The sequence below is a fragment of the Mus caroli genome, chromosome 5, assembly GCF_900094665.2.
Source record: "Mus caroli chromosome 5, CAROLI_EIJ_v1.1, whole genome shotgun sequence".
Classification (NCBI taxonomy): domain Eukaryota; kingdom Metazoa; phylum Chordata; class Mammalia; order Rodentia; family Muridae; genus Mus; species Mus caroli.
The window spans coordinates 11,876,708-11,894,083 of record NC_034574.1 but is presented as its reverse complement, the minus strand read 5'-3'; the positions used below and the strand labels follow the sequence as shown (position 1 = coordinate 11,894,083).

Genomic DNA, 17,376 nt, shown 5'->3' with positions numbered 1-17,376 from the left:
TGGTCTACAAAGTGAGTTCCAGGACAGCCAGGGCTATACAGAGAAACCCTGTCTCGAAAAACCAAAAAAAAAAAAAAAAAAAAAAAAAAAAAACTTTTTTTATTCTAACCTCTGGTAAAGAAGATTTGTATGTTTTGGTGATGAAGCATGGAAGTTATCTGGGACAGCTTTTTAGGATATGAAATTAATAATCAGGAAAAATAAAGATTATTAGAAAAGATGAATTAATTGGAAAGACTATAACCAGAGGGCATAAAATATAACAACAAAATTATAACTTATTTTAAATATGAGATATTTAGTTATTACTATAACTGGTTTCCCTATATCCTGAAACAAGATTGCACTTCTAGCTAACTGGAAAAAAATCATCTAACAACATAAAATTTTGCAAATATTAAAGATGAATTTTTCTCAAAGTGGCATTATTTCTTCAGCAGATTTTTTTGTATTTTTACTAATCGTGTGTGTGTGTGTGTGTGTGTGTGTGTGTGTGTGTGTGTGTATGCACCATCATGCATATACGTGATGTACACACACATTCATTTTGGCTTGTAGAGACTATTGCCCACTACACAAAAAAGTACAGCAGTGAAAGACAGAGTTGTCCATATGTTTACTGAGCACCAATAATCAATTTTGTCATTTGCCATTTCATATTTAGAAACTCTTTCCCTTGATATTTCATCCTTCTTTCTTGTTAGTTTTAAGGTCTTTGCATTTGTTTGTTAACTGTACTTATTCTAAAAGGGTAATTTTTATCATTTGCTCATGAATTCTCACATTTTCTTGCATTGATATATTTCATTAAATATGAAATATACAGCACCCACTTTTTATGAAGTATAGTAAATGATACTTTATCATTCAATACTTTTTAATAATGTTATCTCGTTAACTGTAATACAAAAGTTCAATACTAATACTAAAATATATTTTACAAAGTATACTTGAACCTCCATGCATTTCATTAATTTGCTAAAGAAGATTTCAGCTCTTTTCACAGACTTTGCAGAATTAGAAAGTTCACCACAAGCTCTGTTAGAAGCAGGAGATGAATAGAAAATGTTGGTTCTGGGATGAGTCTTTCATCTAACCCCCTGACAGTTTATTACTTCATTTTGAGTAGAAAGATTTTGCAGAGTAAGAAAATTTTAAAATAAGCACAATTGTTTCTACTGTAGAAAAGAAGTGATAGATAAGAGGGTCAGGGAAGAGAAGGGAAAGGAAGGAAAGGAGAGGAAAGGGTACAAGTAGGAAAGGGAAGGGAAGGATGGGGAAGGGAGGAGAGGGGAACAGTGGGGAGGAGAGAGGAATGGTGGGGAATAGAGGGAGAGGGGAGGAGAATAGACAAAGGAGACAAACTGTGGACTGTGTGTATTTCTCTCTGGAAAATGGCATTTTTGGAATCAACTGCAGAGTCCTACATCACTGTAACCTTTGGTGAAGAGGTTTTGTTAGTGGTTATATAGTACATTTAAAATATTCCAGCTGAAAAAGTACATGACATGTACTTACAACGGGAAATAGGGCAATAATCCCAAGGAATAAGAGGATTCCCTGTGTAGCACCAAGGTCCATGGGCATCATCATCAGGATTCCGGCAGTAATTCTTATTCAATTTGCTAGCATCTGGCTCCCAGAAGATATGACTATAAAAACAAGTTAAACATTGGGAAGTGTCTTTTCCAGCCAAGAGAAATAAAATGACATAAGTAGATATGATCATAGCACACCTCTTTTGTTACATATCCAACGTAAACTTTGACTACTGTTCTCAAAGTTTGGAAGCACACCTTCAGTTTAGGAGTTTAGGGAATTTGAAATATCGCTCCATAAATAGTATATTTATATAATTGTAAGAGATTTTCTGACCTGGATTCTATATAACATTTATAGTGCAAAATAAAAAAAATTATGCATAAAATAGACAAGCATACCTAAAAGCACAGTATATAGAATTTGAAGATAAAATTATAAAATAGATTGAAAGTGCAAACTACTGTAAAATACATTTTTGTTTTTCTAATGCATAAAAATAATCACTAGCAACTAACTGTCATGATAAATGAGAAAATTATTAATAAATTGGTAATTAAATTCTCAAACTTTTTATTTAATGCCTGCAGAATAGAGTGTTTTGACAGATAGTTGAGTAACAAATTTTTCCAACTTATACATTAACTTTTACTTCAAAGGAAAAAATTATTATTCCATAAGTTTATCACCATTTTTTAAGATCTTTGTTTACATTTGTCTCAGGAATATGAATTAAGCCAAGTTCTATATCTAATGAATTGATTCTGATCAAGTCATTAAAAACTGTACCTAAATGTTTTGTTTTATTAATTACTACTATTTTTGAATGTAATTAAACATGATTTAAAGTAAAACTGGAAAGAGCTTGCACATGGAAATTTGGACCATCTTTCCAACTGCAGGTTTACTTTCTAGACTAAGCAAAACAGTGTGCTTCCCACAGGTTTGATTTTGCTGTCCTCAGTGCACCTTATATGAAAGGATCTAAAACAATGCTATGCTTATCATGCTTGAGGAAACAAAGAACCCAAGAGAAGATTAATTATTGTAGGACACATGACTTATGAATAGTAGAGGTGGTATGGGAACCAATGGCTGTTTTTAAAGTTCTTTACCGTTGCCCACCTCCTCCCAGCATTGCTTCTTACGCCAAATGCTACTATGAAACACAGTCATTCACCAATTCCTCCACAATGTCTTCAAATGACTTTTACTTGTTCCTCCACAAAGAAAGCTAGTGTCAGTTAACTAAGCATGGTTAGCATCAGATAGAGTGGTATACAGTTAACTAAGCCTCGTTAGCATCAGATAGAGTGGTATACACCTGTAATCTCAGAAACTTCAAAGTTGAGTTATAAATGTTCATGAGCTAAAGGTCAGCATGGAACACATAATGACATCCCGTCTAAGAACATTAAATATCCCATTCCTATTTATTTGTGAAGTCAATTAATTAAAAAAAATATTAACCAATGTTACAAACAATCTAGAAGAGACCCTTACATCTAAAATATAACCTGAAGTGATTTAACTTCTCTGAATCTTTGATTTTGTATTTTCAATAGAAATATCTTTGATATAATAATCTGATAAAGCAATATAAAAATGATGTAAAAGCATTTAATTAAAGAATACTATCTTACTTTTCTATGGGTCTAGTGTGTATATATGTGAATGTTTACTAGAAATTTGTTTTAAGTAAAAACTACGAGTTAGTCTTCATTTATGTTTTTACAAATGCTGACACTATTTCTAGTACTATGTGGATCCCACATTCTTTAAGAAATTTTCTAACATAAATATGTATATTTCAAGAATATAAATATTTTCTTAAGTTACAAGTATATTTCCATAATGACTTTAAAGCTTTATACATTACAGCTACTTGAGAGATTGTATTTCTATAGAATTTGAGCATATTTAGTGTACACATAAATATGAAAAGATTGTTTACAATTTATTTCACAAACTGCTCTTAGTCTTACTTTAATTAACATCATCGCGCCTGACCTGGCCACTATACTATCTTGTTGCCTTCTCTGAAGCTTTTGTCAGTGTGACTACAACCTCCATGGAATTTGGGATCTAACTACTTATCTATATTTTCTTGTTCCCTACAGCATCTATTATGCTTCAGATCTAATATTAAGTGTCCAACGCATATATACTGGTTAGATTACATACTTAAAAGTTTGCTTTAGAGAGAACAAAGATATGAGTCAGAATCAGTCTATTGTTTCTATTGGCTCCCTCTGTTAAAGAATACAAGGAAATAGCTGTATATGTTTGAATAAACACATTAGTACTGTCAGAACACTATAAGTAGAAAGAAAGAAATTTATATACCGGTGTAAATCCTCCATATTCTTGTCCCACATGGAACATGTAAGTCCAGACCTTGTTTTGGATAAGTTGCCCATGTAATTTTTCCCATTGCCACGATAACAATCTAGGCATAAGATACACAGAACTCAGTACTATTGTAAAGGATAATTATTTTATAAGCATGTAGAAATATCAAAAGCAACATAATAATGAAGGTAAAAATTAGCATCAGTGTGAATTAATGAGAAATATCTCAGATTACAAATTCTCTATTCTTAGTCCACTTTTGATTCCAAAACCCCTCACAATTAAAAAAAAAAAAAAAAAAAAAGATCAAGCAGACAGGCAACTCTTTGAGACACCAAGGAAATAAAAAGATTTAAAGTAATCTTTGTAGCTTCCAGAATTTTTTTTGAAACTTCACTGCATAGAAAATATGCAAGAGAAACAAAATAAAAATCTATGACTGTCAGTTACTTCTGTTTAGATTTTGGTTTCTTGTGATGGTGACAAGCTGAGTCACTAAAGACAGCTGTTGTACAAATGTTCTTTCTTTTCATTTTGTCTGATTATTTTCTCATTTATGAGATCAAGTTAAAGATGTTTTGAAAATTACACAGGTAATAAGTTGTCCTCTTCAGAGTGTGACTGCTTGGGGACATGACGTCAATTTGATGAATCATAGCTGATACATATGGTCAGTTGGTTACATACTGGGAAGAAAAAACTCTTTGTATGTAGCAATAGCAACATGTCCTAAATCTGCCAGGCTTTGAAAATGAGTAACCATCGTTTTTCTAAACAAATTTCACAAAATGCTGAGCAACGCATTGATTTTTTTTTGTGAGTCAGTTATTACTATATTGCAGTAGAATAGTTATTGTTCTATTTCTAGTAATTTTCCTATCCATATATATCTCCAGGTAGGAATTAATTGTAGAATTAGCAGTATATATATATATATATATATATATATATATATATATATAAAACTTGTAGATTCTATTACTGTTCAAATGAACATACATGCATGTGTATAAATGTTTATACATATATATGAAATACATATATACACATATATGAAATATATTTCACTCCTCTTATTTCTTTTGATGCTCAAAATGCTCAAATAACCAACATAAGCCCCTTTAAATTGCCCCCTTGCATCTTGTTTTTTTCAGAGTTCACTGTGGTACTTCATACAACATGGAAGCACTGATTCTGCACATACTACATGCTGCATGCACATTTTCTCTCACATGTCACTGCACTGCCAACAACTGATAGAAATACCTCCGCTCAGATCTGCTGTGAATGCCATTGCTTTCACTGTACATACCAAGTATCAATATTCCTTTGGAAATGTAACAGTTTAATGACAGATAAGAAAGCATAAAGAATGATTCCTGTCTGTCACTCAGCACATAAGTAAATTCGTATATTTGGAGTTAAATGCATATTTTTCAACTGTGCTTTGAGTTCCTAACTTTGATTTCATAAAGTAGTTAATTGACTATTTTCTTGAGATTAGAATAGCATTAGTAAAATTTTCCAAAACAGCCTTAAACTTATATCTACCTTTTTGTACTAATTATTTTTCTGAAGGTATTTTTAACATTGAACACTATAAAATAAAACTATCAACCAACTCCAACAAACACTAATGTTGTTCTGGGTTTTGCAGCATCAAATATTCATTCAAGATTTGATTTTTGTAAAAATAATCACTCATCTAATTAGTATGTAAAGTTCATTTAATATTTAATAATACCAAACATATATACCCAAAATATATTTAAATGAATTTTATGATGTATTAGCTGTAAATGCTTAAGTTATAAATGCTTGATTCTATATTTTTATACACACAAGATTGTTAAAACTTTCTCAAATGAAAAGCAGTATGGCTCTCCACATTGTATTCTCTCTTCATTAGGATGAAGGTTTAGAAATTTCATTAAAAATTAAATATTGTGATCATATTTTCAGAGTTTATGTTTAGGATAGGTAAAATGAGTATATGTGTATATTGATTGCTTTACATATGTGTGCTTGTAGAAAAAGATAAAGAAATTTATGATATATAATTGGCCTCTAGTATACATTTATAATATTTATAGTAGGTAGACTTATAATAAATGGGTAGGTAGATATAGATAATATATAAGTAGATGATAGATATAATATGGATAAATAGATAGATAGATAGATAGATAGATAGATAGATAGATAGATAGATAGATTCATTGATTGATTGATTGATTGATAGGAAGGAATAGCTTCATATTGTCAGTAGCATATTTAGCATAAAGATCAGCAAATTTCATGACTGATGAATTGACTGGTAGTGTTTCCTGAGTAGTGGCTTTGTGCTTTCTTCATAGAGTGTTCCTGGTAGAGTGTAGCAGTCTCTTGCATGTATCAGTTGAATTTCTTGTTATCTAACATGTTTGTAATTAATTAAATAGTGAAAAGATAGGAAAATATAAAAGTTGTTAGGAGAGTTTAAGTCAGTCTCGCTTTTACTAGTTGGATAATTTGAGCACATTACGTTGTTCATTAAAGTTAATTTTGGTCTTTGATTAGATATCATTAGATATTATATATCATTATATATTAGATAAATAATATTATTATATATTAGATAAGCAATACCATCTACTTGATCACCAAATAAAACATTTACATATTCTATTCCAAGAATCTGTTGTAGGTGTTCCTGTGTGTGTAAAAACAACTCAGTAAAAACCAGTTCTAAAAATAGCTGTGTTCATTTTTTTCTACCACAGTATCATCAACTGTCCTAGTGAATGAAAGAGGGATGCAGAAGACTCAGATCCTAACAAATGTCCCTTAATTAGTAGTTTTAACGTTATTTCCAACTGACCTTTAAATCCCACTCATAGTGAAATTGACTGAAAGAACCCCATTCCTGATTCATCCTACAACTCTGTTTTCAGAGCTGCTCTGTCACAGTGCCACTGGAGAAAAAGTTAAAAGGAAAGCCGTGTATATAGGCCAATGAGCCTAAGAAATAGAGCTTTGATACAGAAATTGGACATTATTTTTTAAATGGCCATGATTTCTAAGTTTAGATGAACCAGAATATGATCATTAAGAATATAATTCTGTTTATTGCATATCAATATATGTTCAGAGTGCAACATTATTATTTACCACTGATTAATGATTTCTGTAGCGTGAACTCAATCCATCTGCTACTGCTCCCTGAATCAGCTGTCTTAAGGTGCCTGTATTTCCAAGTCAATTGCATTTTCTCTTAACCCTGCAAGAAAGGTCACTAGCACTCAGGTTGCAGTGACTTTATTTTGCAGGATCTAGAGAAACCACTTCATTGGCCCTCTTATCTGTAACCCTCCCCCAAAATTCTAATTCCTTCAGACAGCCATTATGATGCAGTTGAGGCTCAAGTCAGATAACATACTTTCTCAACTTTACAACAACCCTTCTTCATCAATCCCCAGAGCTCTTGCAAGGTCAATACAATTTAACCTTGTTTTTTGGTTAAATTTTCCTCATCTCATGACAGTCAGATGACATTATTTGCTTATATTTTTTGTTTCCTAGAATGCTTCATACATGTATGAGTGGTGGGCACAGCTCAATGTCCTCCTGGATTTCCTTAAATCTCCCTATACTATACACAGATGTCCTCCCTAACCACGGAAACACAAGAGAGTAACACCTCTCACTTCTCACTTGCAGCTCATTTGCTCTCTGTTATTTGGCCACAAATTTACATATTAGTCCACTAGCATTTACATGTTACAGATTTCTATCCACAAAAAGTAGAAATGCCTCAGCTGTCAAAAGCTAGACTCATAACCAAAAATAGAAGAATATAGTTCTCTGGAGTCAGGCATTTAGTTTAAGGGATACCAATCTTATATAGCCAGTCCCTAGAACTGTACCCTCCTTTGAATAATGGCTAACAAACTACATGATTAAATAAATACTAAATGAATTTTCAAATGAATGAATATATAAAACATACCATTCAGACTCCAAGATCTTCCTTGTGAGTCAACAGTTCAACAAGAAATCGAATGTGTCCTCCCCTATCCTCTCCCCTGGATTTAATCATGCCCAGATTACAAAATGTCAGCTATTACCTTGTCCACTTGACACGTCACACTTGGGAATTTGAGAGCAGTAGCCAACTCGGATGTTTGGGTCAGTGGTAAAACACCATGGTGATTCAGCCCCATCTGGATTGCGGCAATAATTTTCTCTAAGGTCCCTATTGAGAGGAAACATGTTAAGGTAAATCGCCTGGTGAAGTTAACTCCACTACATTCTAGTATCCCAGATGTACAAATGGTTTGGATTAGAACAGTGATAATAACTTGGGACTCTGTATACACCACACACACACACTCCCCAGGGTAGTAAAATAAACACTGTCCTCCAAACCTCAGAGTTTTTCAGGCACAATGGTGCCTGAGGGACCATAGAGGCAGCAGCCCTCAGTTCTCCTTACTCACTCTCAAAGTTTGACTCCCACTATATATATTTAACATATATAATAAATATATAAATAATAGGGAAAAATTATAATTCTCTTTGTACAAGAAAACTTACTAATATCCACTTCTCTCACTTAAAATGGATTTTGAAACTCTCCAAACATCGAAATATACACCTTTTTTTTCTTGATTAATGTACTTCTTTGATACATGTAGTTTCATACATATTTCTTCTATATATTTCTGAGAAACATTTTCTCAGAAGTCACTTATTATCTTAATAAACATTACTATGCAATGAAGACTTAATTATAATACATATGACTAATGGTAGTATAAGTTTTCAATGTAGGTCATATATATCTTTAGTCAGAGTTTTAATTAGAGATGTGGAGTACCCTAGTCTAAGATGTCTATTAAAGTTCTTTGTATTTGTTTTATGGGTATGTTTATCTTTTACTGTGGTGTTGAAAATCAAAACAAGTTGTTTTCAGTTACAAGCATTCTGTCACTAAGCTCCTTCACCAGCCATATCTTTATTTCTTATGATAAAGTTCATATTAAACAAAATATGAAATCATTCATGCATAATCATCCAGAAAGAATAGAAATTATGTCAGTACAATTAAGAGCCTTTCAATTTCATTAATATCCAAATGGAACACAAGAAACAGACAAATTTCTGAGGAATAAGCCGGGAAATCAAAAAGTAATAATCTAACTTGCCAGACTAGATCTTGGCGCAAGCTCTTAAAGTTTCTGAGAAAAGATGGCCAATGGTTAGTCATAACATGGGAAGATTTACGTAACAACCCATATCCAAATCCCTGCACTTATCAAGTTCATCACTGGAAAATATAAATAAATATTTATATCCTCTAAAATATTATAAAATTACATGTAAACTGTTATGCTTATATAAAGTATACATAATATTTTTCAAATAATCCACAGAAACTTACAATATTAACTGCACAATTACTCAGTTATATTATTTTGCACTTTCAATTTAAAGCAAGGTAATTAAGAGAATCTAAAGCTGCCAAAAGTCTTTATTGGTCTAGTGTCAGAATCAATCCCTAAAATGACCAGATTAGCTTAGAATAGATATGAACAAATATTGAGCTTTGCCTAGATTTTCTCTATGTTTTGATATGCTTAGTTGAGGAGTTATTTACAATTCCCTAAGTGTATTGATTACTACATAATTCATGTGTACTCATTCTAAATACCACTGCTCAGTGACAATATTGTATGTATGCGGGCAAATCTGGTTTATTGGAAACAGAGATTCCAACCACAATTCCTGTTTCTACTAGATTGGAAAGAAAAAAAAAATAGAAAACCAATCTCCTGAGCACAACACTGTGCCACATTTTTTAGTATTATGGTAGCTCAGACTCTGGAGAGAAATTTATGCCAAGCTACTGTAGTCAAATAGTTAGTTAAGAAAGAAGAATTTAAATTCCAGTAAGATACAGAATTTCATTTTTGATGATTCAGTTTCAAGTAAGCAGTTTACAAATAAATTCTTATAACCACTCTCTTCTTCATAGACAAACATTAACTTGGTATTTTCATATGTTCAGTTTTGCTTAGAACTTTTAATTGATATGCATTTACTTATTCTAACATTTTAAATTAAAAAATATTTACATCATTTTTATTCCTCCTTTTCCATCCTCCAGCCACTCTTATGTCCTGCCCCTCTAAGCCCTCCCTTGTCACCACCGAACTCTCAAATTGATGGCCTCTTTTTCTATGATTTTATTGTTATGTATGCACAAATATAAATATAAACTGTCGAGTCCATTTTGTTGTTCCTGTGAATACGGTTTCAGACCTGAGCATTTTGTATTGGGTAACCAGTCAAAGTTCAGAAAGCTCCTCCATGGGTAAGGCTAATTCTCCCTCTCATCACTCACTGCTTGACTTAGTTCTCTGCCTAGGAGTGGGCCCCATGGGACTTCCCCCTTCCATGTTAGCATGTGTGTAAATTAACACAATTTCTTATTTGCTTTTTGCCAACAAGCAAAAGATAACACCATGGGATCGGCACCAGCATGGTCTTCTTTGTCTTCTCTATTGATCTGCCCTTGCTTTTGCTGCTTCTGCTAGTCTGATAGTTACGTGCTGAGCTGTGATATACTGGATGAGGAATAGAAGATAGATTTCTGTGAAGGACATGAGAGAACCTAAACCAGAATGGCAAGTATAAAGTATGTCCTTATAAAATAACGACAAAAGAAAATCAGAACACAAAGTAGTGTGTTGCAGGATTTCCCGTGCCCAATTACATTAGTGCAGAGAGGCCAGTGATTGTACAGGGAAAAGGGAAGCAGAGCTAAGAGTTGCAGGGGAGAAAGGAGGAGAGAAGAATGAAGATCGAGGTGATGATTTCATAAGGTTAGAATAATTGGGATGAAGCTTTTATCATTATCAATTGGCTCTGAAATGATTGTACTGGCATCACGTAAATTGTGATTTTTTTTATTGATACATAAACCTGATTTGTCAACCATAATTATTAGCTTTAAGACTCTTGATTTTGCCAGGTTACTAGGTATTGTGATATGTGACCACAAGGCTGGCGGTTCCATTTGGTTACCAGAACCTGGGACAGAGCCAGACTGTGGAGAGGAAACTAGCGGCTCCAGGGACAAGCGAACGAGAGCTGGAAACACAGTGCAGCGGGTTAAGCTGGAGAGGGTAGGTCGGTGAGAATACCGAGGTGCTGGCACTAGCACATAGGAACGTGCCAGCCCACCTTTTTAAATATTTCCTTCAACAGTAGCGAGCTAATAAATGAACACAAGCATGTGCATGCACACATCCATACCCACAAATCTTTCCAGTTGGGCCACTAGAATGTAGGGTTCCGCATTCTGCTGTCATTTTGTCTTACTAAAAGCCAATTATATAAAACCAATATAGGTTATTTATAGGTGCTGTTTCAGCCAAGCCATGGTGCATGGCATGTATGTTTTAAATTTCAAAAGCAACTTTGGAAAGCTCCTTCCAACGAGGTAAACAATTTAAAAACAAATGACAGTATTGTTGCACCTATCCTACAAGACAATTCGTAGGCATTGGGGGAAGTTATGGGGAAGGCTCATGTCCACAACGTAATTAATACTAGAAGCCAGTTTCTTTATTTGACTGATTAAGATAATTCGGATTATTTACACAGATCCAAATATAATTGGAAACACACTGCTGAAAATCATTTTGTTCCCAGATTTTTACGGCTGACAACTTAGCAATTTGAAGGAAGTGCTGATAGAAATCAAACTGCACCTCACTGTAAAAGCAAGAAAATGTAGTCCTTACCTTCATGCAAATAGGAAACCTTGAGAGGTATCTAGTCTGAATCCCGTTATCATAAAATATTGATTTCTTACATAAGTCTTTACAAGCAAAATTGAAATGAGGAAGAACCTAGAGATGTGTTTTATAAAACATGGTTTGACAACCCTCAAGATCAGCATTACCTGGAATACATGTTTAAAAATGTTTATTTGCCAGGAGTGGTGGCGCACGCCTTTAATCCCAGCACTTGGGAGGCAGAGGCAGCCTGGTCTGCAAAGTGAGTTCAAGGACAGCCAGGGCTACACANAGAAACCCTGTCTTGAAACAAAACAAAACAAAACAAAACAAAACAAAACAAAAACAAAAACAAAAACAAAACACACAAAAAATGTTTATTTGAGGCCAGAAAAAAAACGAAAAGAGACTGAGCCCATTTTGCCCTGAAGTACACGTAGGCCCCTACATTGTCATACTGAGAGAGGGAGCAAAAGCAATCTTCCCCATTTCCCTGGGATCTGCTGGAGTTTGCAGCATTGCCTGAAACCTACTCACTTGCATTTGAAGTTCTCGGGAGTGATATCATGCTTGTGAGGGTACTGCGAATCCCAACGTTGACAGGGAGTTCCATTCCAAATGGTATTGCTGGTTCCCCTGTAACCTTCTCCTTGGCCTTGAATGCATTCAGTTGTTTCCATAGGGACATCAGTCTCATTCAGAGGACTGTGAGCTATTGATAGAAAATATATATATGTATATATACATGAGCATAAAGGAAACTGCTCAGACGCCGTCGCCCTTCCAGTGCCCGGTGCATTGGGAATGCCAGGGACTTTTTTTTTTTTTTCACTCAGTTCTAAAGTTTAAAAGATAATTAAATGGACTCAGAAATTTAGCTTAACATTTCATTCCTATTTTCATTCCTATTTTCCTCTCACATCAAATCTATATTAATTTTTTCATGAAGTTTTGTGATGATATTTACTTCCGTATACCTCTGTGAGGTACATATTAAACTAAGTTCTTTCTAAAATGAGTACAATGGCATTCCTAAAGACCAGCTTCCTCATTACATACAGATTGAACAATTTAATCATCAATAATTTTCTTTTATATGGTTAGTGCTGTGTAGGTTGATGTTTTATTTTCAAGCAGATTTTGGGAATTTTAAAAAATTGAGTTGTTCCTAGTTTTTTTTTTAAACAAGCATATATCATATATATACATGCGTGTGTGCAGATGGTAAGTATGTATGTATATATGTGGTATATATGTATGTATATATATCAGTTATTATGTACAAAATTAATTTTTCCATAAACCAAACATTCTTTTTGCATTGAATCTTCTCTCAATAAAGGCTAACTGAAAATAAGCCAGAGTGAATGTGAGGATGAACACAAGGAAGCCCAATACTCAGAAGTCTGGGCAGGGAAGACCACAATTTGAGACCAGCCTGAACAATGCTCACACCTTGCCTCAAAACATCCCCAAAAGTAAAATGTAGAAAGCTCTGACTGGTTTAATGAATTCAGAAGTAAACTCTCCAGCACTTCCTTATGACAAATGATCATGCAACGATCTTTAGATAAAAGCCATTTTGTTCATCATCTTGAACTGTTTCAGATTTAAGTAATACACATACATGCACATGTGCGCACACACACACACAAATTATGTGTGTATATATATATATATAGATATAACATAAAATATTCTAATTTAGAAGTAAAATTAAAATTTTATAATTATTATATGTGAAAAAATTAATATTATGTCAAATAGATATGTTTCATTAAATAAAAAGATACAACATATAAAAAGAATAATTATTTACCCATTAATTTAATAAGAATTTGTATCTGTATAGAATCTTGAATATCTTGATTTTTATTTTAACTTCATGGAAATGTGTTCTAATTTTAACCACAAAGCTAATATTTTTGGTAAATATTAAATTCAGGTTTAGTATGTCATTATTTATTTCATTTCACATTCAACTACTAGAAGTGACCTCATTAAGAACTACATAATTCTGCAGTGCATACAATAAATAATTTAGATGGATGAAGATGTATTCCTACAACTACTTAGGGTAACTAAGGAACTTTAGTCAATAATACTTCTTTTTTTATTTATTTTTTATTATTTTTATTAGGTATTTTCTTCATTTACACTTCCAATGCTACCCCAAAAGTCCCCCAAACCCTCCTCCCAAGGCAGCTCAATAAATATTATCTGATGAATGATAAATATTATCCATGATAAATGATCTGTTTACAGAGCATTTAACTGTGATATAAATGCTTGAAGCCACTGCTCACATACTTACTGTTCAAATACAAAACCTTATTTCTGAAGTATAATAAAATAGGCTCCTTCTACTGCCCTACTTTATAAATACCAAACGCTGGCGCAGAAGTAAAACAAACGCTTCATGGTAATTGATTTGGAAAGAGCTGTCAAATGTTAAGAAAGGCATTTCTTTGTACTTAGTCTTTCAGCATGGGGCTTGGATTGAAGAAAGTTTGAAAGAGTCTTTAGCAGCCATATTAAGAGTTAAAGAAGACCAGCAACATAGCCAAATATCTGCTAAAGCTGATCAGATCAAGATAAAACAACACATTTTTAAAATGCATCATCCACACACACACACATACTTTTACAAATATGTATACTAAGCTCACACTGAACATAGCTGGAACTCTTTTGAGAGTTCCCCATAAATGAAATATTTTGCTGGGGGGTTAGTGATGGCCAGGCTTTAGAAGTCATTTGAACACTCCTCACTGGCCTAGGAGTAGAGGAATGTTTGTCCTTGATGATTGACACAAAGTTTTCTGTTTGGAAATACTTTAAGAAACACAGCATCCAGTACTGAAATGTCCACTGCCTTGTTAGAAATCATCAAACCCAGTGGGGGCTTCTTGGAATGTTCACTTTTTTCCATTGGGTTGAATGCAGTATTATTTAGTTGCCAGAATATTTGAAGGTATTTTTCATGTTTGAATAGACAATTTTAGATAAAAATGATCGACTTATCTAATTTCTAAGGCAAGCACCTTTTCCCAGACAGGCATAAGTAGAAACAGATCACTAATAACAGATCAATACAGGCACGGTGGCATAGACCTGCAATCCAGCCTTAGGCAAGCTGAATAGAGTGGCTCATAAGATCAAGGCCAGCTTTCACTTTATAAAAAAAATAAATTCTATTTTCAACAAAGAAGTAATTAAACAATATTTTTAATTAATATTCTCTGTGAAAATCTTGCTAAATCTTTGCAGAGAAACTCTACTTTTTAATGGATGTCGAGGAATGGTGACTAGAGAGTAAGGGTGTCAAAGGGGACTTAGTAAGCTTTATACAATCAAGTAAAGGCTTACATTCACAATCCTTTCCCAAGTTACAATCCTTGACAAAAATAATAAAGATTTTCCATCAGAGCAGCAGCCTGACACCCTCCCCTTTGAACATGTGCATGTGTTCAGAGACCAGAAAAATCCAGCAGGGATTTCAGAGAAAAAGAGCAGGTCCCTATTCTTACATGGGTGCTAGGGATACAGATTTGGGTCCTCACAATTGCAGAGAAAACATTCTTATTCACTGACCCTGGTGAAGCTCGCAAGCTGCATACTCTTATTCTCTCACTCTCTCTTTTTATAATAGTTAAGAATAAATTGCTTAACATGACAGATGACAAATATCTGATTATGCCCTGGAGTTCATCCCACCTCATAGCTACATAAACATAGCTACTGATGAGCAATGAAACCCAGGATTCACCTCATGATGGGCCCTAGAGACTGGAGTACAGTCTATAAAGCCACCCTCCCGTCAACAGGACTTGTGCTCTTTGGACCACAAAAGGCAGGATCAGACCCACTGTAAATTTAAAGAGCTTCTTGTTTTAAAGTTGACATGGGAAAATAGTAAAGACCTCCAAAGTACAAACCTCAAATTGCTTGCACGTTTGTTCTCCATGTGAAGCCAGTATTCATACTGAAACATTGCCCTGGATTTTGTCCAAGCCTTTTTTGGTACAAAATACACAGGAGACAAGGCATTCATGAAAGGTCTTCAATTCTATAATATTATTTCTTAGAAGATGACTTGGAAAAGCCATCCAAGTGAAAGACTTTTCCCCTGAGAAGGGTATTGATAGCATGATTTTTTTTTCCTGACTGAGAATATAATACAATTTTTATTTCTATGAATCTCTACTCTGGCCTTGAACTTCCAATAAAACTCAGTGAAACAGTCAGAGTTCTTTAAGAGGAAAAGCAATTTGTCATAAATATTTTCCCAGCATCTGAATACACTGAAGTTTTAAAGATAATGATACTCTTTTATAAAAGAGGCTTATATTAAGTTTTACCACAAGGAAGGCTTTTTGTGTCTGTTATAGATGGCTATTTTGTCATAAGAAAGTGCCAACAACTCAGTAGTTTAGATAATATAATTTATTCTCTCATGGTTCTAGAGACTGAGAAGTTGCAGACCAACGTCCTGGTCCACTGGTTCCTAATGTAGGTTCCTTTTGGCTTGCAGATAGCTCGCTTCTTGTCCTGACTTTACATGATAGAGAAACTGAGGGAGAAACTCTCTTCCTTCTGTTATAAGACCATGACTCCCACTAGCATTTGGCCCTTTCTTAGAACTTTACTTAATATTAAATCCTGTTTAAAATATTTATGCCAAAATGTAATCATGTGGGGATTTAAAGCTACAATATTTAAATGTAGGGATCATAAAATTCAGTCTATTGTAATGCCACAAATAGATGCCTGAGGGACCTGGGCAGCACACATTTTTAAAATGACTGTGTTCACATATAAATCATCTACAAGTTTAAATAAGAAAAATGAAAGGGAAGAGGTTAAGAAACATGACGTAAGAGAAGACCAGAACAAAATTGTTTGGTTTTGTTTGTTTTGTTGTTTTGTTGTTTTGTTGTTGTGTTTGTTGTTTTGTTGTTTTGTTGTTGTTTTTGTTTTTGTTTTTTGGTTTGCTTTGCTTTGCTTTTTTCGAGACAGGGTTTCTCTGTATGGCCCTGGCTGTCCTGGAACTCACTTTGTAGACCAGGCTGTCCTCGAACTCAGAAATCTGCCTGCTTCTGCCTCTCGAGCGCTAGGATTAAAGGCATGCACCACCACACCTGGCCAGAACAAAATTGTTTAAGCCAATAAGCAGCAAAATCACAATAGCCCAGAAAACCTTGAAGCCTATGGGTGAGCTTAGGCCATGGCAAAAAAAAAAAAAAATGGGGAACAATACAGTAGGACTTATTTATGTGTAAATAAGAATCAAGAATCACAAAAGAAACAAACATAAAATGAAAGTGAAAAATCCAAATGCCTAAGAATCAACCTTCATTCATCAAAAACTTCATATTAAACTCTTGCAATAGCCAAATGCTCTCTTTAATTGGAGCCTCCAGATTTCAGTAGACAGGCAAAAGAATAAAAATAGCAATTAATTTTTGAAAATATGTGAAATATTAAGGGTAGTTAAGGACAGAAAAAGAGAAGCTTAGATTATGTAAATATGTACTAAAGGATATGAGAAACTATTTAGCTGGGCATTGTGGTACATATCTTTAATTCCAGTACTCAGAAAGTCTACATAGAGAGTATTAAGGCAAGCAGGGCAACATAGAAAACCAGTGTACTGGCTAATTTTGTATCAACTTGATACAGCTGGAGTTATCATAGAGAA

At 33.8% G+C, this 17,376-nt stretch overlaps 1 protein-coding gene across 2 annotated transcripts in view; it reads right to left on the bottom strand.

Moving 5' to 3' along the window:
* The window catches only part of Hgf (hepatocyte growth factor), a 68,168-nt gene that overhangs the window by 14,367 nt on the left and 36,425 nt on the right, over positions 1-17,376 (bottom strand). For both annotated transcript variants that reach the window (XM_021162276.2, XM_021162278.2), the window contains exons 8-11: positions 12,213-12,387; positions 7,998-8,125; positions 3,886-3,988; positions 1,519-1,652 (exon numbers count right to left, since the gene is read on the bottom strand). In XM_021162276.2, coding sequence (XP_021017935.1) covers positions 1,519-1,652; positions 3,886-3,988; positions 7,998-8,125; positions 12,213-12,387 — 540 coding nt within the window. The remainder of the gene's footprint in view (positions 1-1,518; positions 1,653-3,885; positions 3,989-7,997; positions 8,126-12,212; positions 12,388-17,376) is intronic.